The 23,189-nt window shown below is 42.0% G+C and overlaps 1 protein-coding gene across 5 annotated transcripts in view; it reads left to right on the forward strand.

Moving 5' to 3' along the window:
* CNOT6 (CCR4-NOT transcription complex subunit 6) overlaps positions 1-23,189 on the forward strand; it is a 68,545-nt gene that overhangs the window by 10,723 nt on the left and 34,633 nt on the right. For 3 of the 5 annotated variants that reach the window (XM_036312538.1, XM_036312539.1, XM_036312535.1), the window contains one exon: positions 19,196-19,309. In XM_036312538.1, coding sequence (XP_036168431.1) covers positions 19,198-19,309 — 112 coding nt within the window. In that variant the 5' untranslated portion in view covers positions 19,196-19,197. Of the gene's footprint in view, positions 1-5,493; positions 5,678-19,195; positions 19,340-23,189 lie in introns of those variants that run through there. The other 2 variants (XM_036312537.1, XM_036312540.1) reach the window with 2 other exon arrangements.

Here is a 23,189-nt window from a genome sequence, read left to right on the forward strand (position 1 = left end):
GGAGTTTATCTGCCAATTGCATCAAAAGATACAGAAAAAAGTATTGGACAAAAGTCTAGAAAGGTAGAATATTTTGAATTCTAAAGTAAAAGTTTGAATGTTTTTCTAAGCAGTAGTAAGTGGGGTGGAGGAGAGAGGATGTCATAGAATCATAGTTTTAAAGCTGGTATAGGCATTGTTCTCAAAATTGCTTGGTATTGGTACAAGAACAGACATATAGACCAATGGAATCAAACAGAACCCAGAAATCAACTCAAACCATTATGCTCAATTAATATTTGACAAAGGAGGTAAGAGCATACAATGGAGTCAAGATAGTCCCTTCAGTAAATGGTGTTGGGTAAATTGGACAGATACATACAAAAAAATGAAACTAGATCACCAACTTACACCATATACAAAAATAAACTCAAAATGGATAAAGGACTTAAACGTAAGATGGGAAACCATAAAAATCTTAGAAGAATCCATAGGCAGCAAAATCGCAGACATTTCTTGTAGCAATATCTTTACAGACACAGCTCCTAGGGCAGTGGTTCTCAACCTTCTGGCCCTTTAAGTACAGTTCCTCATGTTGTGACCCAACCATAAAATTATTTTTGTTGCTACTTCATAACTGTCATGTTGCTACTGTTAAGAATCGTAATATAAATATCTGATATGCAGGATGGTCTTAGGCGACCCCTGTGAAAGGGTCGTTCTACTGACAAAGGGGTCACGACCCACAGGTTGAGAACCGCTGTCCTAGGGCACTGGAGACTAAGGAGAAAATAAACAGCTTCTGAAAAGTCCACCGTAGTGAGCTTCTGTTGTGCCTTTGTTGGGAAGGGCTCTCGTGTGACCTGAGTTGTCTTGAAGAGTGAATAAGAGTTTAGAGTGAAGGTTGTTTTTGGTGAAGGGATTAACATGTATTGAAAAACTTCATAGGGTGGTGTATGTGTAAATGGCTGAAGTTGACTAAGTCCAGATTGTAAAGAACTTTGAAATTTGGATGTTAGGTAGGTAGACAGGAAGGGCAGGGCCATTGTAGATTATTAAGCAACAAAGGGCATGAGCAGCCATCCATCAGGAAGATAGATGTAGAAGAAGTCATTTTATAGTTGAAGCTGAGAAATGAGGAGGGTCTAAATTAACTTAAGTAACTTTGAAAATGAAGAAGATGGGTTAAACATCCTGAAGATATAAAAAGTCAGTCGGCTTTAGTGAAAAATTGGATAAGACCTGGAGAAAAGCCGAAACCGGTTTGGCTCAGTGGATAGAGCGTCGGCCTGCGGATTGAAAGGTCCCAGGTTCGATTCCGGTCAGGGGCACGTACCTGGGTTGCGGGCACATCCCCAGTAGGAGATGTGCAGGAGGCAGCTGATCGATGTTTCTCTCTCATCGATGTTTCTAACTCTCTATCTCTCTCCCTTCCTCTCTGTAAAAAATCAATAAAAAGTCAATTTAAAAAAAAAAAAAAAAGACCTGGAGAAAAAATTGATTGGGCGAAGTAAATTGGTACCAAGGTTAATGTCACTACCTTTTTATATATACCCTACTTGCAGCTCTGAGAGGGTCTTCTGCACAGAGTTTTGCTTACCTCCCTTTCCTCTGTCCCTCTTTTTGTCTCCTTAATGTTTAGGGAAGAAGTAAAGCACGAAGAATGGAGGAGAAAATATAAAGAGCATGTAAAGGAAAAGAGAGCTGTTAAATTTAGCATTTTATTTTGTCAGTTGAGATTGGTTGTAACAGCCTCATTTCCCTTGAAAAAATCTGGCCAGTGTAATTAAATTACTTAACAAGAAACACTTTTTTTGTGTGTGCATGGCCAAAATAACATGATTGCATAATCATTAATGTTGTAATTAGGAACTAAGTATGAAATGTTACTCTCCACACAAAGTCTTAAAATTACTGATTTGTTGGTTATATATAGGGACCATTCATTGCATTTGATGTTATCTCAATTTTCTTCAAATCTAACTAGAATAGTCCTGACACTAGCTTGTTGAAGGCACCAGACCAGTTACCTGTAGAAAGTCCTCCATTTTCATTTTGTCAGATCGCTTCTTTGGTGTCATCAGGCCAGTTCTTCTAGTTCACAATCAGGGTTTGTTGATGTGTACTTCATATTCTCTCATGTCAAGAGATCCAGTATCTGGATCTCCCCCAGTAGCAGTTGCAAAGATTGATGAAGGTAACAATTTATTTCTCCCCTGAACATTTTCTACCTTATGATCAGAAAACAGTCTGGGTGGTGGTGTTACCTTAGCATTTTGCCAGTGATTGTTTAATATGTTATCCCAGTTTATGATCCTTGCTTTAAAAAGGTTCCCTTAGGAGTTTCAAAATGATGTTGCTTTTGTTTTTTAAATTATTTCTTCATTTATTAGCTGTCATTCTTTTGTAAAGTAGGATTTTTCTTTTAAATGGGGTTGTTTGATAGTTCTGAAATGGAGTACCTGCTGAAAGGATAAACACTTAAATCTTCCCCAAGTTATCAATTGTCGTAGTTTAATAGCTGCCACAATTTTGGTGGCGGATTTGTGCCTGTGGCCTTCCCTTTACTCCCCTTGGCCCCCCCTTTACTTTCTTCCTGCCTCTGCTACTAATCCATCTTTATATCCCTGCCAGCTCTGTTTGCGGCAGCACAGATAGTGGCCTGTTATCCATACATTTTTATTGATTTGGTGTATTTCATTCCATTATAATTACGATTCTTTTTGCTCAGATTGTCACAACTTTGGCCAGTGATGGCCTCTTCTAGCTGGCTCCTGTATCATGTGGACAAGACATAATAATAACCCCATTGGACTTGTTTTTTTGGTATAAAAGTGTGTCCCAGCTTCATTTTAATAAAATTTCTGCTCCAGGCTTGTAATTGGCCATTTTTCAAGGAACTTTGCTTTGTTGGTATTAGAAGTCAAAATCAAGGATTAGGAGTACTATTATTCCAGAGATAATATTGCTTCTAGAACACTTCAGTGACTACTTAGGAACAAAAATCAAGTTTAAGCTGGTAGTATCGAAGTTAGTTTTAGTATTAGTGTTTTTATCTAATTTTATCAATTTATGTTTTCTTACCCTGAAAATTGTGGTTCCTAACGTCATTAACAGTACATATTTGTTTATTCCTACAATATCAAGTAATTTCATATAATACCAATTGTTTACTTAACATCGTTCTTTCCCAGCTGCATGATTTTTCATAGTATGGCTCTACTTGATTTAACCAAATATTCTCAATATGGTGATTTAGGATGTTCGCATTTTTTGTCATAAACAATGCTTAATTAGAAAAAGTACATGGGTTGTTTGTTTTCTTAGTAATTGCTTGTCTGAAAATGCCCTTTTGTTTGTCTTCACACTTGACCAAGTGTGTGAGTATAGAATATTTTAAGTTGAGATAAAATTTACATGAAATGTATAAGACCTCAGATGTACAGCTTGAGTTTTGTTGCCTTTATAGACAAATATAAACCACAGTTCAGGTAAGATATCAAATATTTTCATCACCTCCCATAAGGGCAACCACTGTTATCACTACAAATTCATGTAAATGGAATCTCTTGGATCTTTTTCATTCAGTATATTTAAGATTCATATATATGTGTGTATATATCAGTTCATTATTTTCTTATTGCTGAGCAGTATTCAATTACAGTCAAATCTCAGTTCTCGAATATCTCCCATCTCTAACAGTTCGGCTTTCAACTAAGTTGTTCATGGAAAGAAATGTCTCACTTGACAAACAAAATTCTGGTTCTTGACCTGACAACCCTTTTGTGCTGATAAGTGTATGACCAGTTACAAGTCTCTCAGGCGACAGACAGAGGAGAGGATGTGCGAGTATGCGTCAGTTTGCTGCTGAACCTCAAGAAGTTGTGCTGTGAATATTTTTGTGGGCCTTTTTTTTTTTGCTTTTGTTACTAATTATTATTAAATATGTACAGTAAGTCACCCATGTGTCCTAAGAAGGTTAGTCATAGCAGCAAAGTGAAAAGGAAAGTTGTGAGAACAATGATAGAGCTTAAAAAAGAAATAATTGCAAAGTATGATAGAAGTGTTCTTGTGTCCGATCTGGCTACCAAGTGAAATTGATGATGAGCACAGTTTTAAAACAAAGGGTGCTGATGTTACTAAGGGTGTTGCTCACGAAACAGTGATTATGGCAGAAAGAGGCAGAAAAATTCTTGATTAGGATAAACGAAAAGCAGTTCACCAGTGACAGCATTTCGGAGGCAGTGGTGAATGCTGCATGCTGACTTGCTGAAAGACACCCCTGGGATGAATGCTAAAGTGATTTGTTTAAGGCTAGTAGAGGTGGTTTGATAAATTTAAGAAAAGAAGTGGTATTTGTAGTGTAGTGAGGCATGGGGAGTTTGCCAGTTCTAACAAAGTAGCTGCTGATAATTTTGTGACAAATTTCAATATGTGGAGGCCAAGGGATTTGTTCAGTTGTGGTGAGAGGCCTCTTCTGGAAGAAAATTCCAAAGAGGACTTACATCACACAGGAGGAGAAGTCATTGCCAGGACACAAGCCAGTGAAGGACAGGCTGACGTTACTATTATGTGGGAATGCAAGTGGGAACTTTAAATTGAAGCCTCTGCTTGTCTACCATTCTGAAAACCTACGAATTTTCAAGAAAATTAATGTCATGAAAAACAAGTTCAGTGTGATGTGGAGGGCTAATAGCAAAACTTGGGTAACCAGGCAATTTTTTTATTGAGTGAATTCATGAAGTGTTTGCCCCAATTGTTCTGGGAACAGCAGTTACCACTCAGAGCACTTCTTGTAATGGATAGTGCTCCTGCCCACCCTCCAGCCTTGGAGCTGAGTTGTTGGAGGACTGCAACTGCATCACTGTTAGATTCTTGCCACCTAAACACAACTCTCTCATCCAGCCCATGGATCAGCAGGTCATTTCTAATTTTAAGAAAATACAAAAAGGCACTGTTTGAGAGGTGTTTTGAGGTGACCTCTAAAACGAATTTAACCCTCAGGGAGTTCTGGAAGGAACATCTTAATATCCTCACTTGCTTGAAGCTTATAGACAAAGGATGGGGGGAAGTGTGTTCCAGGACCATGCAATCGGCCTGGAAGCAATTGTGGCCCAAGATTGTTGCTGAACGAGACTTGAGGACTTTGAGGATGAGCCTGCGTCTGTTGTGGAGGATATTGTCTCTGGACAAGTCCGTGGGCTTGAAAGTGGATGTGATGATGTGGAGGAGTTGGTGGAGGACCACAACACTGAGCTGACCACCCAGGTCCTCCCAAGACCTTCAGAGGGAGCAGCAACAGATGGCAGCCGAGGAGCTCTCTTCAGAGGAGGAAGAGGGAAGGGAGATATTCCTACTTCATTAATCAAGGAAATGCTTGAGAAATGGGGAAAAATGCAAAGTTTTATTGAGAAATATCACCCTGACAAGTAGCAAACCCTGCGATAAACTTCTTCACTGACTGCACTGTTTCACTGTAGGCAGGTGTTAAAAAAAAGCAGGCGAAAACAAACATCATTGGATAGGTTTTTAGTGAGACAGAGGCCCACTGAGCCTGAAGCAAATTGTAGTGGAGCAGAGAAACAAAGAAACCTACAAGAAGAGCTGCCTGACGTTTTATGGGACTCCCCTTCCAAATAATAACATTCCTCCTCCTCTCCTCTCCAAATTCAGTCATCAGTAGCTCTCAACATTAAAGGTAAGTTCTAGTGTATGTAAATTTTCATTTTTTACTGTACATCACATTCCTTTTTGTTACGTTTTCATTTATATTTCATGTCATTTTTGTTTTTAAAGTGTTTATAGACTAAACAGTACATTAGACATGTACTGTGTATAAGAAAACTTAAAATGGGATCATTTGGGGGTCTGGAACGGATTAATTCAATTGATGTTATTTCTAACTAATGGCACATTAAAAGGGAATTAATTAGAGGAAATATTTTAATATTGCTATTCATGTCCCCCAGCCAAGCGCCAGGCTGGAGGCAGCCTCACATCCTGGGCCTGTACAAGTCCCCACCCACTGACACTGCAAGTCCCCGCCCATCCACACCTGCCTCGCATGCAGCCTCCTGCTGTTCAGTCGTTACAGTGTCATGGCGTGATGACCATTTGCATATTAGCCTTTTACTATTATGATGATGATATGTGGCCCAACTTTCTGATTATTATGTGTGATAAATTCCTGGAAATGTAATCATCCAGCCCAGGAGCCTAAATATTTGCTACATCCTGTCAAACCGTCTCCAGAAATGCTGTCCCTATACTCCAGAGCAGTGCTATCTGGTGTCTGTTTCATCACACCCTCTCCAGTACTGAATACTGTGATTTTTTAGATGTTCCAGGTATCTTTCCTTTGCAATTACTTGATTACCTTTGAAGTTAACTTTTCTCATGTATATTAGTTACTTTATTTCTTCTTTAGTTCAAGGTCTTTGCTCGGACATATTCTTCTTTGATTAATCCTATTTCGTTTGAGTTCATGGGAAGCAATAGCAGCTTCCACAGAGAAAGGTGGGGGGCCGGGCAGGAGGAGAGTGGTGTTACAGGAGGGTGGGGCAGTTTTATTTATTTATTTTGTTTATTTTGATTGTCCTTTCACTGTTGATGGACATTGGGTTATTTTCCGGTTTTGGCAATTATGAATAAAGCTGTTATGGATGACATTTTATATAAATGTCTTCTTGTGGACATACATTTTTACTTCTTTTGGGTAAATACCAAAGGATAGATTTGCAGATGTGGTTGGCAGTGGCACCTGTTAAAGGTTAGATCAGAGGTAAGGGGGTTAAGGGAGGTGTTATGTTCTGAGACTGAAATGTTAGGATGAGGGCGTGCAGTCAAAGGTCACCATTTGGGAGGTTGGGTCCCTGGGATCTGGTGGGGAGGATGAGGGTCAGACCCGGGTTTGGTGAGGGATGCAGGAAGGGAGCGGTCTAGCTGGGAAGGCCTGTGGGTCTGGGCAGATCCCTGGATTCAGGCGCCCAGCACTCGCCGCCAGCGCTGTGGCCACCGCACTGTCCAGGCCCTGCGACAACCAGACAGACCTGGCCACGCTGCAGGGGCTGCGGGGAGTCGTGTGGCCCCCAAGCCTGTACCTCCTCGCCTCTGAGCTGGGCACGAGCCCCTCTTCAGGGAAACCGCCTGATCGGCCCCTCTAGGTGACGTCACCTGTTTACGCCATCAGTGGGCGCACGCCTCACAGCCTGTTGCTGCGCAGGCTGGGGAAGACTATGGGAGGAGGTCCCCTAACCCTGCCACCGCAGGCCCGGAGCCCTCATCCCTGCACACGTGGTCGTCTGTAACTGGCACCCAGAAGCCAGGGTGGGGGCAGGGGGTTCCCACGGCATTGGAAACCGCTGGTCCCAAGGGTCCCATGTCTCAGTGTTGCCACATGACTGCATGGCATCAGTGTTATGCCACTACTTTCTGATGCCAGTTTTACCTTAAACTCTTAACCGCAAGGACAGCATTCCTCTTCTCCTTCCTGGGACTCACAGTCCTTTTGCATCCGCTCCTTTCAAAGGGCAGTTTCTAGTTCTTGGCCATGTGGGGTGTTGCTGACTTTTCATTCTAGATTTGCACATGGGGCATCCTGAATTCTGTGAGAATGGTGACTCTGTCTGTTCTACAGTAAGCCTGTGAGCAAACAAATATGATCCCCATTTTACATCTACTCTCAGACTCTAGTAACATTTCCCCAAGTGGGACTGGATCCTATAAACCAATTCCCACGCTCCACTACACTGAATAAGAATGAGTATCCCAGCGCACCTTTCACATGAGGAGCCAGTGAGGCAGTCTCACGTCCCCAGCCGTCCCAGTCGGTCGCTGGGCTGGGAGTTGGCCTCATGTCCCCACGGGCGCAAATCCCCACCCCTATCCCTGACACTGCAAGTCCCCGCCCACTCGCTCCTGAAGCACTTGCAGCCTGCTGATCAGTCCTTACGTGATGGTATTCTGGACCACTTATAATATTACCCTATTATAAGTATAGCTTATAAGTATAGATGGTGTGGATGGGTTCTTAGGCACCTCTGTTGGTTTCCCCTTAGGGACTCATTTTAAAGATTAAGTACAGATGGGGTTGGGGAGAGGCAGGCTGTGGCATACTAGTTGGCTATGGGCAGTTATGACTGGTGATTTTTTTAGCTTTGGTTTTTTTAATTACACTAGGGGCCCAGTGCACGAAATTCATTCACATTAAAAGGGGATTAATTAGAGAAAATATTTTCATATTGCTATTTGGCCTTTCTCTAAATAGAACTGTCAGAGATGAAAGAAAATTAGTAAAGTGTATGTGAAAATCTTCCTCCTGTCAGAGTCTGGGGCGGGCCATGGGACCCAGAGTCAAGACCCCCCCCCACCTGCAGCATATCAAATTGAGCGGGACCCAGACCCAGCTGGCCCCACCCTTGTCAAGCCCCACCAGGCAAGGGGCACAGCCTCAGGTCCCCTGGCCCGGCGATGGGGTAAGGGGCACGGCCTGAGGTCTCCCAGCCTGTGGTGGGGGGCACGCCTTGAGGTCCCCCGTCAAGCCCCACCGGGTGGGGGACGTGGCCTGAGGTCTCCCATCAAGCAGTGCCAGGGTGGGGGGTGCGGCCTGAAGTCCCCCCGTCAAGCCTTATTGTGCGGGGGGAGCAGCCTCAGGTCCCCTGCCCCAGCCCAGTGCCACTCAGCCTCAGATCCTTGCTAATTGCTCGTTAAGGTTCGTTACGGGAACTTGACCTCTGCTGTGGGTGCAGCCATCTTATGTTACTGAAACCCCACCTCCGCTGTGGGAGCCGCCATCTTTGTGGCAGTGTGACAGTCATTTACATATTCCCTCTATTAGATAGGCATTCCTTTTCCCATGGGGAACATTCAAATATTTGTCCCCAATTTCAATTGAACTTAAATTTGGTTCCTGACATAAAAATAGACCAAGAAGTTGCTATGCCCTTTCCATATGATCCTGTCTCTAGCAGCTGTTTTTTCCCAGTTACTACTAGCCAGAGGATGGTTAAAATAGATTTAAGGGCTGTAACTAGGGAACTATTCATCTATTTGGGGCTATAGGTGGGGCTGGGGGTGACTTTTTACACTGGGCTTTATGGATGGCTCCATTCCAGCCTGCTTCCTTAATTGTTTTTGTCTTATTTCTTTTTTTTTTACTTTAGATTCTGATAAATTCCTTATAACTCCTCCCTATGAGTCCTGTCCCGGCTCCTTCACTGCACTATACCCATGTACATATACATATATATACACAGCATTTCTGGAATTGTGGGGTAAAGACTATGGATTCTTGATGTTTTTCCCTGTTGTAGATGGTAGCTTTTCTAAATTTATGGTATGCAGTTAGGCCGCCCTTCATTTAAATGCTCCAGGATAGTCTTTTATTGTTGTGTGATTGTTTGCAGTTCTGATTTGCAACACTAACTTTCTCACAGTGGTCATAGTTCTGTGTTTTTAAACCATTTCATAAAACCCTAATATATAAAAACCCTTGGTCCGTCACGAATGGAGGCTCAACCAACCAGGAGTCATTCCTGCAGTCAGCGCTGGGTCGCCTTGGCAACCCAGCGCTGACTGCTGAGGGGGCTGTGAATCAGGCCCAGAGAGCCTGAAGAGAGAAGCAGGGTCTGATCTGTAGCCTCTGTGGCAGCTGTGTCTCCATTTCTTTCCAGGCCTCCACTGGGGCTGCTAATCAGCCCCGCCTTTCTGATCAGGCCCTGTTGATAGGCGCAGAGACGCTGACTGGCATAGAAACTGACCAATCAGAATCAAGTCTGGGTCAACTGTGAGGAGCAAATGGCTGGCTAAGAAGCGGAGCTTTTGACACTGTCTGGCATAGAAACCAACCAATCAGGACCAAATTGGCCAGCAGAGGAGGGCAGTTGGTGGCGAGATCAGGCCTGCAGGGGAGGGCAGTTGGGGGTGACCAGGCCGGCAGGGGAGCGGTTAGGGCAGTGATGGCGAACCTATGACACACGTGTCAGAGGTGACACGCGAACTCATTTTTTTGGTTGATTTTTCTTTGTTAAATGGCATTTAAATATATAAAATAAATATCAAAAATATAAATCTTTGTTTTACTATGGTTGCAAATATCAGAAAATTTCTATATGTGACACAGCACCAGTTTAGTTAGGGTTTTTCAAAATGCTGACACGCCGGCCATCATTGGTTAGGGGATGATCAGGCTGGCAGGCAGGCGAGTGGTTAGGAGCCAGCAGTCCCAGATTGTGAGAGGGATCCCAGATTGGAGAGTGTGCTGGCTAGGCGAAGGACAATCTCCCCCCCCCCCACCCCCCACCCCCCAGTGTTTAATAATGAAAGTATACTGCTGAGTAGTGTCCTGTGTTTCTTCAAGATAAATAATTATTCTAAGGTAATGACAAACTGTTTCTTTGAGATCTAGAAGGGGATGGATATTTATGCTGCCAGGATCACTAGCGATGCCTGGCACTGGATTGGAGGAGTAGGAGAGTGACTAGGCAAGTGCTATATACCTGCTGACTCTGGCCTAGCTTTTTTTTTTTAATTGTCTAATGTTTTATATATGTATCCTTTTTCCCCAGTTGACCCCACTCCCCAGCCATTCCTACCCCAGGCAAGCCCCCACCGACTGTGTCCATTGGTTATGCTAATATGCATGCATACAAGTCCTTTGGTTGCTCTCTAACTCCCCCCTCCCCTACCATTTGTCTCTGGACCTATTCGTTTTTTTTTTTTTTAATTAAATCTTTATTGTTCAGATTATTACATTTGTTCCTCTTTTTTTTTTCCCCCCATAACTCCCCTCCTCCCAGTTCCCGCCCCACCCTCCGCCCTCACTCCCCACCCACTGTCCTCATCCATAGGTGCACGATTTTTGTCCAGTCTCTTCCCGCATCTCCCACACCCCTTTCCCCCCCAGGAATAGTCAGTCCATTCCCTTTCTATGTCCCTGATTCTATTATAATCAACAGTTCATTCTGTTCATCAGATTATTTATTCACTTGATTCTTAGATTCACTTGTTGATAGATGCATATTTGTTGTTCATAATTTGTATCTTTACCTTTTTCTTCCTCTTCCTCTTCTTAAAGGATACCTTTCAGCATTTCATATAATCCTGGTTTGGTGGTGATAAACTCCTTTAGCTTTTCCTTATCTGTGAAGCTCTTTATCTGACCTTCAGTTCTGAATGATAGCTTTGCTGGATAAAGTAATCTTGGTTGTAGGTTCTTGGTATTCATCACTTTGAATATTTCTTGCCATTCCCTTCTGGCCTGCAAAGTTTCTGTTGAGAAATCAGCTGACAGTCGTATGGGTATTCCCTTGTAGGTAACTGAGTTTCTTTCTCTTGCTGTTTTTAAGATTCTCTCTTTATCTTTTGCTCTTGGCATTTTAATTATGATGTGTCTTGGTGTGGTCCTCTTTGGATTCCTTTTGTTTGGGGTTCTCCACGCTTCTTGGACCTGTAAGTCCATTTCTTTCACCAGGTGGGGGAAGTTTTCTGTCATTATTTCTTCAAATAGGTTTTCAATATCTTGCTCTCTCTCATCTTCTGGCACCCCTATAATTCTTATGTTGGTACGCTTGAAGCTGTCCCAGAGGCTCCTTACACTATCCTCGCATTTTTGGATTCTTTTTTCATTTTGCTTTCCTGGTTGGGTGTTTTTTGCTTCCTCGCAATTCAAATCATTGACTTGATTCTTGCGCTCCTCTGGTCTGCTGTCGGGAGTCTGTATAATATTCGTTATTTCAGTCCGTGTATGCTTAATTTCTAGTTGGTTCCCCAATATAAGATCAAGGGTCTCATTAGTTTTCTTGTAGATCTCATTAAGTTTATTGGCGGCTTCTAAACAGTTCTTGAGAGACCTTAAAAGTGTGGTTCTGAACTCTATATCTTCCATTGACAATTTTGTCCTGTTTCTTTGTCTCCACATTTTGTTATGCTTCCTTGGTGCACCCCCTAGTGGTCTTTGTTCGCAGTCTTATAGTTAATTCTTGATTGTTGTAGCTAATTCCAGGGAGGGTTTGACCTCCAGGCCAAGTGGCTATGAGAATCAGCTGTGTCAGCAGTGAGAGAACTTCTGTCCTCTAAGGAGGTGCTAATCTAGCCTTTGCCTGAGGCTATCCGCCAAATGCCTCTGTGCAGGGCTTGGGCGGGGCAGGTCGCACAGGATCAACAGGGTGGGCCGGAGAGAGTAGTTATGGCGGCTCTCAGTCCTGTCCCCAGGGGCTCTGCCTCTCTGAGTCCCAGCACCCGCTGTAAAGCTCAGAGAGAAAGCTGCACTCGCTCTGACCGAAGCCAGACAGTCCCGCTTCTCCCGTTTGAGTCTGGGTCCCTAAAGACTCGCCCGGATCTGGAGCTCAGAGTCTGCGACTCCCTCCCGATTGAAAACGCCAACTGCGCCCTCTGCCGCCAGCCCGCTCCGCGCACTCCGCACCTCAGAATTTGACTTCAGCACTGTGCCTCCTCTGAGTGTCCGTATGCGTTTCTCTTTCCTCCTAGTTGTAGGACTTCCACTCAGCCAGCGTTCCTGTGGTTCTGGGTGATGTCCCTTCCGTTTTTTGGTTTCACTTTTGAAGTAGTTGTTCAAAGCAGCAAACTCCGGCGTTAACCTATGCCGCCATCTTGGTTCTCCCTCTCTGGACCTATTCTTGTTCATGACATTATGTTGATCATTATAGCCCACATATGAGTGAGCTCACGTGATATTTATCTTTCTGCGACTGGCTTATTTCGCTTAGCATAATGCTTTCCAGGTCAGTCCATGCTGTTGCAAATGGTAAGAGTTCCTTCTTTTTTATAGTGGCATAGTATTCCATTCTGTAGATGTACCACAGTTTTTTAATCTGCTGATGGGCACTTAGGCTGTTTCCAAATCTTAGCTATTGAAAATTGTGCTGCTATATATGCACATAGGGGTGCATATATCCTTTCTGATTGGCGATTCTGGTTTCTTGGGATATAGTCCTAGAAGTGGGATTACTGGGTCAAATGGGAGTTTCATTTTTAACTTTTTGAGGAAACTCCATACAGTGGGGCCTTGACTTACGAGTGTCCCTACTAACAAGTTTTTCGAGATACAAGCCGTCTCTCAGCCGATTTTTTGCTTTGAGTTGCGAGCTAAAATTCGGGTTACAAGCCAGCTTCAGATACCCCACCGCTAGTTGGCGCAGTGAATGTCAAAGTGAACGCCACAACATCAGCCCAGCATCACGTGTCTCACTCGTTCACTTTTTGATTTGACATACGAGTAATTTGAGTTATGAGTTCCGTCACGGAACGAATTAAACTCGTAAGTCAAGGCCCCACTGTACTGTCTTCCACAGTGGCTGCATCAGTCTGTGCAGGAGAGTTCCTTTTTCTCCACATCCTCGCCAGCACTTGTCATTTGTTGATGATAGCCATTTTGACAGGTGTGAGATGGTATCTTATTGTTGTTTTGATTTGCATTTCTCAGATGATTAGTGACTTTGAGCATGTTTTCATACATCTCTGGGCTTTCTGTATGTCCTCTTTTGAAAAGTGTCTATTTAGATTCTTTGCCCATATTTTGATTGGATGATTTATCTTCCTTTTGTTAAGTTGTATGAGTTCTCTGTAAATTTTGGAGATTAAACACCCTGTCGGAAATATCATTGTCAAAGATGTTGTCCCATACAGTGGGCTTTCTTGTTGTTTTGTTGATGGTTTCTTTTGCTGTGAAGAAGCTTTTTATTTTGATATAGTCCCATTTGTTTATTTTCTCTGTAGTCTCCATTGCCCTAGGACAGGGGTGGGCAACCCCTGGCACGCGTGCCAAACATGGTACGCCAGTAACTTTTGCTGGCACGCGAAACCCTCTCTTATAATCTTCCACTTATTATTTTTTTTCTTAATATCGACTTTTTTATTTTTCAGATAAATTCAGTGTAGGTGCATCTTAGATAAATAAATAATTTTACATAACAAGTTATCTTAAAGACCATAGACATGGATTGACCAGAGAGGGGAAGAGTAATTTCTATGCCTCTGCCTTAACTCTCTCTGCCTTCCTAGATCTGACCAGTGTTTTGGTTTCATCCACATACGCTTGTGAATCTTTGTTCTCAGTGATGAATTTTGTTAAGTCTCCTATTAGGAGTAGCCTGACGGATGAAAGTAGTAGCTCGTGCATATCCCTGAAGGTCACGAAATATCAACCTGATGTAAAATCTCTGTCATCAGTGATGCAGCAGCAAAAGTCCCACTGATAATATCAAATGGAGTCATCAAGTTTTCTGTCGGACTATCAGTGTACATGTATACATTAAAAAATAAATGTATTTTTCATCATCATATGTGTTTTTGTCGCTCGAATGAATTTTATTATTTCTTCAAGGTTCTTCACATACGTACACCTTAAGAGATATCAAGGAGTCGTAACATGTTCTCAAAAAATTAGTGTTGGCACACAAAAGAATTTTGAGTCAGATTTTGCTGGTTTTGGCACGCACTCACAAAAAGGTTGCCCACCCCTGCCCTAGGAGCTGTGTCTGTAAAGATATTGCTATGACATATGTCTTTTGTTTTGCTGCCTATGGAGTCTTGTAGGATTTTTATGGTTTCCCGTCTTACATTCAAGTCCTTTAGCCATTTTGAGTTTGTTTTTGTGTATGGTGTAAGCTGGTGATCTAGTTTCATTTTTTTTGCATGTATCTGACCAAATTTCCCAGCACCATTTATTAAAGAGACTGTTTGACTCCATTGTATGCTCTTGCCTCCTTTGTCAAATATTAATTGAGCATAATGGCTTGGGTTGATTTCTGGGTTATCTGTTTGGCTCCATTGATCTATATGTCTTTTCTTGTGACAGTAACAGTACCGGAGTCCCCCAGTCCCCTCAGCCCCCCAGCCGCCTAGGGCCGGCCTGAAGTGCAGGCAAGCCTTGGATGGCGGCTGCCCAGCTTCCCAGGGCCACTCGAGGCTTGCACTCCCGGCAGTGGCAGCAGCAGAGGTGTGATGGGGGCGTTGCCTTCCCCTGAGAGCTCCTGGACTGTGAGAGAGGAGGCAGGCAGGGCTGAGGGACCCCCCCCTCTAGTGCATGAATTTTCATGCACCAGGCCTCTAGTTTAATTATAATATGTCTTGGTGTCAATCTTTGGGGGTTCATCTTATTTCAGACTCTGTGAGCTTCTTGGACTTGTGTGAGTTTTTCTTCTCTATATCAGGCAAGTTTTCTGTTATTATTTCTTCAAACAGGTTTTCTATTCCTTGCTCAGTTTCCTCTTCTTCTGGCACCCCTATTGTGTGGATGTTGTTTCTTTTCACGTTACTAATGTTGTGGCCTCACCTCATAACAAAGAAACAGAATTTCCAGAGGATGAGGCCCAGAAATCAGGATTTTAAAAAGATTCCCAGGTGATTCTAATGTGCAGCCAAGGTTGAGAACCACTGCTCTAGGTGATATCTGTCCTTTCCATCCACGGATTGCCTCACCAGCTGTGTTTAATTTGCCAATTCCGGGTGGGTATTGTTCGATTCAGCTCTTCCTTCTTTTTTTTTTCTTTTTCTTTTTTAAAAAAAAGTACATTTTATTGATTTTTCACAGAGAAGAAGGGAGAGGGGGAGAGAGAGAGAGAGAGAGTTAGAAACATCGATGAGAAAGAAACATCGATCAGCTGCCTCCTGCACACCCTCTACTGGGGATGTGCCTGCAACCAAGGTACATGCCCTTGACCGGAATCAAACCCAGGACCCTTCAGTCTGCAGGCCGGCGCTCTATCCGATGAGCCAAACCGGTTAGGGCTCAGCTGTTCCTTCTGTCTGCTCTGTGAAAAGGCGCAGGGCCCGTCCTCACATTCGTTGCCACTTTGTCTCCCTCTGGACAGACATTTTAGGTGCCCGCAGTTGGGGAGTCTGGAGTCCCGGTGTTCGTGGGTTCGCAGCTGAGGCAGCTGGTCCCTGGGCGTTGTGGTTGTATGGTCCTGATAGGTATCTGTGGGATTCCGATCACAGCCAGTCTCGCCTTCAAGATGGCACGGTCTCTGTGGCATAGCCGGCGCTCCGGGAGAGATTTCAACAGCAGTAGAGGCTGGCCGGCCAGGGGAGCCCGGTCCACCAGTTCCCAACAGTCCCTTGGAATATAGCTGTCCCTCACTCACAAATACAGACACTCCCCGCACGTCCATGCACTCTCCTTTCGTTCTCTCGCTCACACACTATCTTGCAGCCTGCTCTCCCGGCGGCAGCCATCTTGACTCCCTTGGCCTAGCTATTTTTTTAAGAGTCTCTTGTCATTCACCTCAACAGTTTTCAAGTCTATTTTAGAAACCTTTCAATCTTTTTTTTAAAATACAGTGATGTACTGTATTTTTTAGAGAGTAAGATCTGCTTTGTTGATTTCAAAGTCATGGGGAAAATCTTAAATTATATGTATTCTTACATCTCTACCTAGTCTCCAGTGCTGAGTTTTATTGGACTCCCAGAAAAATGGGTGAGGTTGTGCTTCTCTTGCTGCTCCTTGAAAGAGCTTGACTGTCTGTTACCATTTCTTTTATTCTAATGTATTCTTTTTTCCTCACTCTGGGTTTTGGGAAATATAGAAGACCTTACTGCTTTCAAGTTTAGAGTAATGGCCCGTCTCTTAAATTTTAAGACAACTCATGTCAAGTTATGGAAACAAAGGGAGTGGTTGGCTGCCATGGCAGAAAGCATGATTATGATGGAATGACCCCCAAGCCCTAAGCCTGGTTTTCAGATATCTTAGTTCAATACACTTTTATTGATTCTTAGAGGTGTGATCAAACTCTGAATATTGGTTTACATTAAGCTTATATGAGATTGGTAAATCAGACTTCTGAACTTTCACTAAGAAGTAAGAGTGGTTAATTATAGGACCGAAATACTAACCTCAGCTCTACAGAGTAATTTCTTCATTATTAAATTCTATTTGGATAAGCTCATAAAGATCAAATGATTGTTTTTTAAATAGACTCTGATCAGAATAATGGCATTTGGATGATCTTAAAGGATGTTATCAATTCTGGTAGTCTTACACAACATTTTATGTTCTCTAGGTTATTGCTGGTATATCCGTATCATTCAGAAAGGGCACTTGCTTTGCCAGAATGTCCTCTAGACAGAATGGGAACAGTTCTTAACAGTATAGTTCAGTGTTAAGTATTTTGTATCAGGCTATAAAGTCAGTTTTTCTATCCTGAAGAAATTAAAATATACGAAGATAGTTTTTAAATCAATATTTAACAAAACAAAGAAGTAGATGTGCTGTTTCTTACACAGATGATTCTTCTGACCATTCATATTCTTTGTTCAAACAGCTTTTTGGGATAACTTTCTTTTTTCTGTGTTTTCACTACACAGTCAAAGCCATTTCTGTGTTTGAAAAATAGCACTACGCCCCATCAGTAGGGAGGTAGCACAGCATAAAGAAAGTAACTTTAACTTCTTTCCAGTATTTTTATTGTGGGAAAATATACTTAACATAAGATTTACCATTTTAGTCCTGGCCAGTGTGGTTCAGGTGGTTGAGTGACATCCCGTATACTGAAAGGTCACCAGTTCAATTCCTGGTCAGGGCACATGCTCAGGTTGCAAGTTTGGTCCCCTGTCAGGGTGCATATAGGAGGCAACCCCTTGATGTTTCTCACATTGATGTTTCTTTCCCACTCCTTTCCTCTTTCTCTAAAATTAATAAAAACATATTTTTAAAAATTTACCATTTTAAGCACATTTTTAAGTGTGGTGTTCAGTGTTATCACATTCATAATATTGTGTAACCATTGCCATCTCCATAACTCTTCTTGTTAAACTGAAAGTCTCCCAATCAACAATTATCTCCCATTCTTTCCCCAGTCCCTGGCAACTTCCATTCTACTTTTTGCCTCTGATTTTGACTATTCTGAGTACCTCATCTAAGTGAAATTTTTGTGATTGCGTTATTTCACTTAAACAGTAGCTTTAATTTTTAGTTGGATATATTCAAAGCCTGATTCTGTTACCTTCCCAGTCTTGTAGCACTGGTTAAATTGCTTAAACCTTTTTGAGCTTCAGGTTTCTGTTGATAAAGTGGAGTTAATTCCAATTCTGTAGAAAAAACTAACAAAAGACTAAATCTAGAGAGATTAAGAGCAAAACCAAGAGAAAAGATATCCTCGAAACCAAGTGAAAGACATGTTTCTAGGAGGGAGTGATTATCTACATCACGTATTGATCAGAGAATAAATAAAAGGTCTGAGAAACGAACTTTCGATATAACCATGTGAGGTCCCTGGTTTTCTTGGCAGTTTTTGATGGAATATTAAAAGCATGTACTGATTTGGATGGGTTTAACTGGGAGAAGACTAGGAGACTGATAGCATACACATTTTTGAGGATTTTTGCTTGTAAAGAGGATGAGAGAAAAAAGTGTGAAAACTGGAGGGAGAAATAAGGTTAAGACTTTTTTTGTAATAGAGGAAAATGTGCCATGTATATGTATAGAAGATAAAGTTCTGATGTGGAGGGAAAATTTGACATTGGAGCAAATTGCCAAGAAATGTCCTTGTAGGCAAGGTGATGGGGTAGAATAAAGTGCCAGGAGGGCAGGCACTTTGTCCCTAGTTAAAGAGAGTAGATGGGCATAGGTCAGAGTTCATACAAAAGCCTCTTCTGGTTTTCTGTTTTAATGAGAAAATAAAAGAGCAGGAAGATAGAGGGATGAGTGTTGGAGATTTGGAGAAGTCAAATAGAAGAAGGGGCTAGGAATTTACAGTATAAATTCTTGTCCATGTAATGAGTTTATTTGAGGGAAATGATTGCTGACTGGCTCTCTACTATAAATTAACATAATGGTAAGTTTTTCTCTAGCTATGTTTAGCTGTGCAGGCAGAGAGTTGGTTAAAGTGGGTTATGGTTCATCCAAATGAAGAAAGTGAAGTAAAACTGGGCGGGAAGTTTGAGGGAATATGCACAAGAGTGAAATTTCATTCCACTTAAATATTTCAGAATGTGTCTATAACAGGTAAGGATTAACACCCACAAGCAAAATGAACAATAGTCCTTTGATATCAACTTATATTTAGTTTTTCAAATTTGTCTGGTTCTCAGAAATGTTTTTTTACAGTTAACTTGTTCAATCCTCCATTTCTTCAAGGAGTTCCTAATGGGAAATGTTATTTAGAGGTTATAATATGGGTGTCTATTTTTTTAAAAAGATGTTCTTTTCGGTTATTTGATTCTTCATAGTACTGATTGGTTTCTTTTCTTAATTCAACAGGCATGCCCAAAGAAAAATACGAGCCCCCTGACCCTCGGAAGATGTACACAATTATGTCCACTGAGGAAGCAGCAAATGGAAAGAAATCACATTGGGCAGAACTTGAAATAAGTGGTAAGACAGACATGCAAGCATAAATTTATGGTATGGAAATTAAGTCAGTAGAAAATTAAGGGTTTTTTTTTGTTTTGTTTTTTAATTAAATCTTTATTGTTCAGATTATTACAGTTGTTCCTCTTTTTCCCCCCAATAGCTCCCCTCCACCCAGTTCCCACCCCACCTTCCCCCCCCCCCCACTGTCCTCATCCATAGGTGTACGATTTTTGTCCAGTCTCTTCCTGCATCCCCCACGAAAATTAAGTTTTTTATGCCAGTTCATAAAAGTAGCAATGTTGTATTTTACCAGCATTAATTTATCTTGGAAGCAGGAAGGTCCAGTGGGAAGAACATGGTTTGAGTCAAAGTTCAAAATTCATTCAGTGTGTGTGTGTGTGTTTAATATATTTATTGATTTCAGAGAGGAAGGGAAAGAGAGAGAGAGATAGAAACATCAATGATGAGAGAGAATCATCGATTGGGTACCTCCTGCACGCCCCCTACTGGGGATCAAGCCCACAACCCAGGCTTGCGCTCTTGGCCAGAGTCAAGACTGGGACCCTTCAGTCTTGCAGGCTGACGCTCTATCCACCGAGCCAATCCGGCTAGGGCCCATTCATTGTTTATGCTCTCAGTACCAGTGTCCTTTTATAAAATTGGAATAATATCAAGGATGAAATGAAAATAACACATGTGAAATGCCTCATGTGCAAAGGTTTGTTCTGGTACTTAATTCTCTGATAGAGTAGGATTGAGCTTTTGCATTATCAAATTACAGATTTCCAGTGGGGTTGGTCCTGCTTGTTCTAGTATAAGTTCTAGGATAGATTTGTTTCTCCTCACTTTCTTCACTTGCTTTTTTAAATCTGAGTCTCTGAGGACAGTCCTGTTCAGAAACAGAATCTTAAAAATTTGAAGTAGATCTCAAAGTTCCTTTCTACCTTTAGTGCTTCGTAGACATTTTCCGAGAAAATGTGAGCTCCCAGATCCATAGAGGATATCCCCAGCATCCTTGCCAATGGACATGCAGCATTTTTTTTTTTAATTCTTCAAAGGTGAAGGGACATTACTTCTGAAGCAACCAGTGCTAAAGAAGTTTTCTTTTAATGTTGTCCTAATGTGCCTCCCCATACTTTCCAGAAGTAATACAGAGGAAGTTTCCTCTTCTTTCTGTCCTTGATTTTTTTTTTTTTTAATGTAATGCAGCAAACATACATGTGCTATGTGTACAATATTTTGCCAGGTGCTGTACTAGGCATATGGAGATATATAAATGAAAACTCACAGTCCCTCTCACACTGGAGCTTACAGTATATTAGTGAGTGAGAAGAAAGGAGTTTACCAGTATAAATAACTAATACACAAACTATAACTGCCAGGTCTAGGTAGAAAAATGTTATATTGGAATGAAATTGAAAATAATCTATACTAATAAAAGGGTAATATGCTAATTAGACTGGACATCTTCCTGACAAAGCCATGGCAGCGGGGGCCAAGGCAGAGGCGGTTGGGGGCGATCAGGCCAGCAGGGGAGGACAGTTAGGGGCAATCAGGCTGGCAGGGGAGGGCAGTTAGGGAGCGATCAGGCCGGCAGGGGGGAGCAGTTAGGGGGCGATCAGGCCAGGAGGGGGAACAGGTAGGGGGTGATCAGGCTGGCAGCGGGGGAGCAGTTAGGGGACAATCAGGCCCGCAGGCTGAGGCGGTTAGGGGTGATCAGGCCGGCTGGCAGGCAGGCGAGCCATTAGGAGCCAGCAGCCCCGGATTGTGAGAGGGATGTCCTGGATTGGAGAGGGTGCAGGCCGGGCTGAGGGGACTTACCCCCCCCCCCCCCCGCCACCGGCCCCCTGTGAACAAATTTTGTGCACTGGGCTTCTAGTGATAATAATCTTCCCTTGTTAGCCTAATGAGTGAGTAAACTCAAACTCCCTCTTCTGTAACCATAGAGATTGGTTTACCTCTCCTGATCTTTATTTTTATTTCTTATTATTTTGTAAATAATTCTTTATTGTTGAAAATATTACATATGTCCCCTATTTCCCCCATTGACCCTCTCCAACCCACCTCTGTCCCAGGCCTTCACCACCCCGTTGTCTTGGTCCATGGGCCATGCATACATGCATACAAGGTCCTTGATTGATTACCTCCCTCCTACCCACCCTCCCCTGCCTTCACTCTGAGGTTCTGCACTCTGTTCCATGCTTCCATGTCTCTGGATCCACTCCATTCATTAGTTTATTTTGTTATTTAGATTCCACATATGAGTGAAATCATGTGATACTTGTCTTTTTCTTACTGACTTATAGCATTTAGCATAATATTATCCAGGTCCCTCCATGCTATCTTAAAGGGTAAGAGATTCTTCCTTTTTACTGCTGCATAGTATTCCATGATAAAAATATATCAGAACTTTTTTATCCATTCATCAGCTGATGGGCACTTGGGTTGTTTCCAGATGTTAGCTGTTGTAAATTGTGCTCTATGAACATAGGGGTGTATACATTCTTTTTTATTGGTCTTTCAGATTTCTTAGTATATATTCCTAGAAGTGGGATCACTGGGTCAAATAGCAGTTTCATATTTAATTTTTTGAGGAAACGCTATACTGTTTTCCATAATGGCTGTACCAGTTTGCATTCCCACCAGCAGTGTACTAGGGTTCCCTTTTCTCCACATCTTTGCCAGCACTTGTCATTTGTTGATTTGTTGATGGTAGTCATTCTGACCATGATATCTCATGGTCGTTTTAATTTGCAGCTCCCTGATGATGAGTGACTGAGTATTTTTTCATATGTCTCTTGGCCATCTGTATGTCCACTTTGGAGAAGTGTCTAGCTAGGTCCTTTGCCCATTTTTTAATTGGATTGTTTGGCTTTTCTATTAAGTTGTATGACTTCCTTATATATTTTGCATATTAACCATTTATCAGATGTATCATTGCCAAATATGTTCTCCCATACAGTGGACTCCCTTTTTACTTTGTTGATGGTTCCTTTTGCTGTGCAGAAGCCTTTTATTTTGATGTAGTCCCATTTGTTTATTTTCTTATTAGTTTCCATTGCCCTAGGACAGTGATGGCGAACCTATGACATGCGTGTCAGAGGTGACACATGAACTCATTTTTTTGGTTGATTTTTCTTTGTTAAATGGCATTTAAATATATAAAATAAATATCAAAAATATAAATCTTTGTTTTATTATGGTTGCAAATATCAAAAAATTTCTATATGTGACACGGCTCCAGAGTTAAGTTAGGGTTTTTCAAAATGCTGACATGCCGAGCTCAAATGGTTCGCCATCACTGCCCTAGGAGCTCTATCAATAAACATATTGCTATGAGGGATGTCTGAGATTTTGGTGCCTATGGTTTCTTCTAGGGTTTTTATGATTTCACAACTTACATTTAAGTCTTTTATCCATTTTTAGTTTATTCTTGTGTATGTTGTAAGTTGGTAGTCAAGTTTGATTTGTTTGTATCTGTCCAATTTTCCCCCACACCATTTATTGAAAAGACTGTCTTAACTCCATTATATGCTCTTGCCTCTGTTGTCAAATATTAATTAAATGTAATGGCTTGGGTTGATTTCTGGGTTCTCTGTTCTGTTCTGTTGATCTGTATGCCTGTTCTTGTGCCAGTACCAGGCTGCTTTCATTACAGTGGCTTTGTAGTATAACTGGAAATCTGATATTGTGATTCTTCCAACTTTGTTCTTCTTTCTTATGATTCCTGTGGCTATTCAGGGTCTTTTTTGGTTCCATATAAATTTTTGAAGTATTTGTTCTAGCTCTGTGAACTATCCTATTGCTATTTTAATAGGCATTACATTGAATCTGTAGATTGCCTTGGTTAGTATGGACATTTTAATGATGTTGCTTCTACCAATCAATGAACATGGTATAT

This window comes from Myotis myotis, unplaced genomic scaffold (genome assembly GCF_014108235.1).
Source record: "Myotis myotis isolate mMyoMyo1 unplaced genomic scaffold, mMyoMyo1.p scaffold_m19_p_6, whole genome shotgun sequence".
Lineage (NCBI taxonomy): Eukaryota > Metazoa > Chordata > Mammalia > Chiroptera > Vespertilionidae > Myotis > Myotis myotis.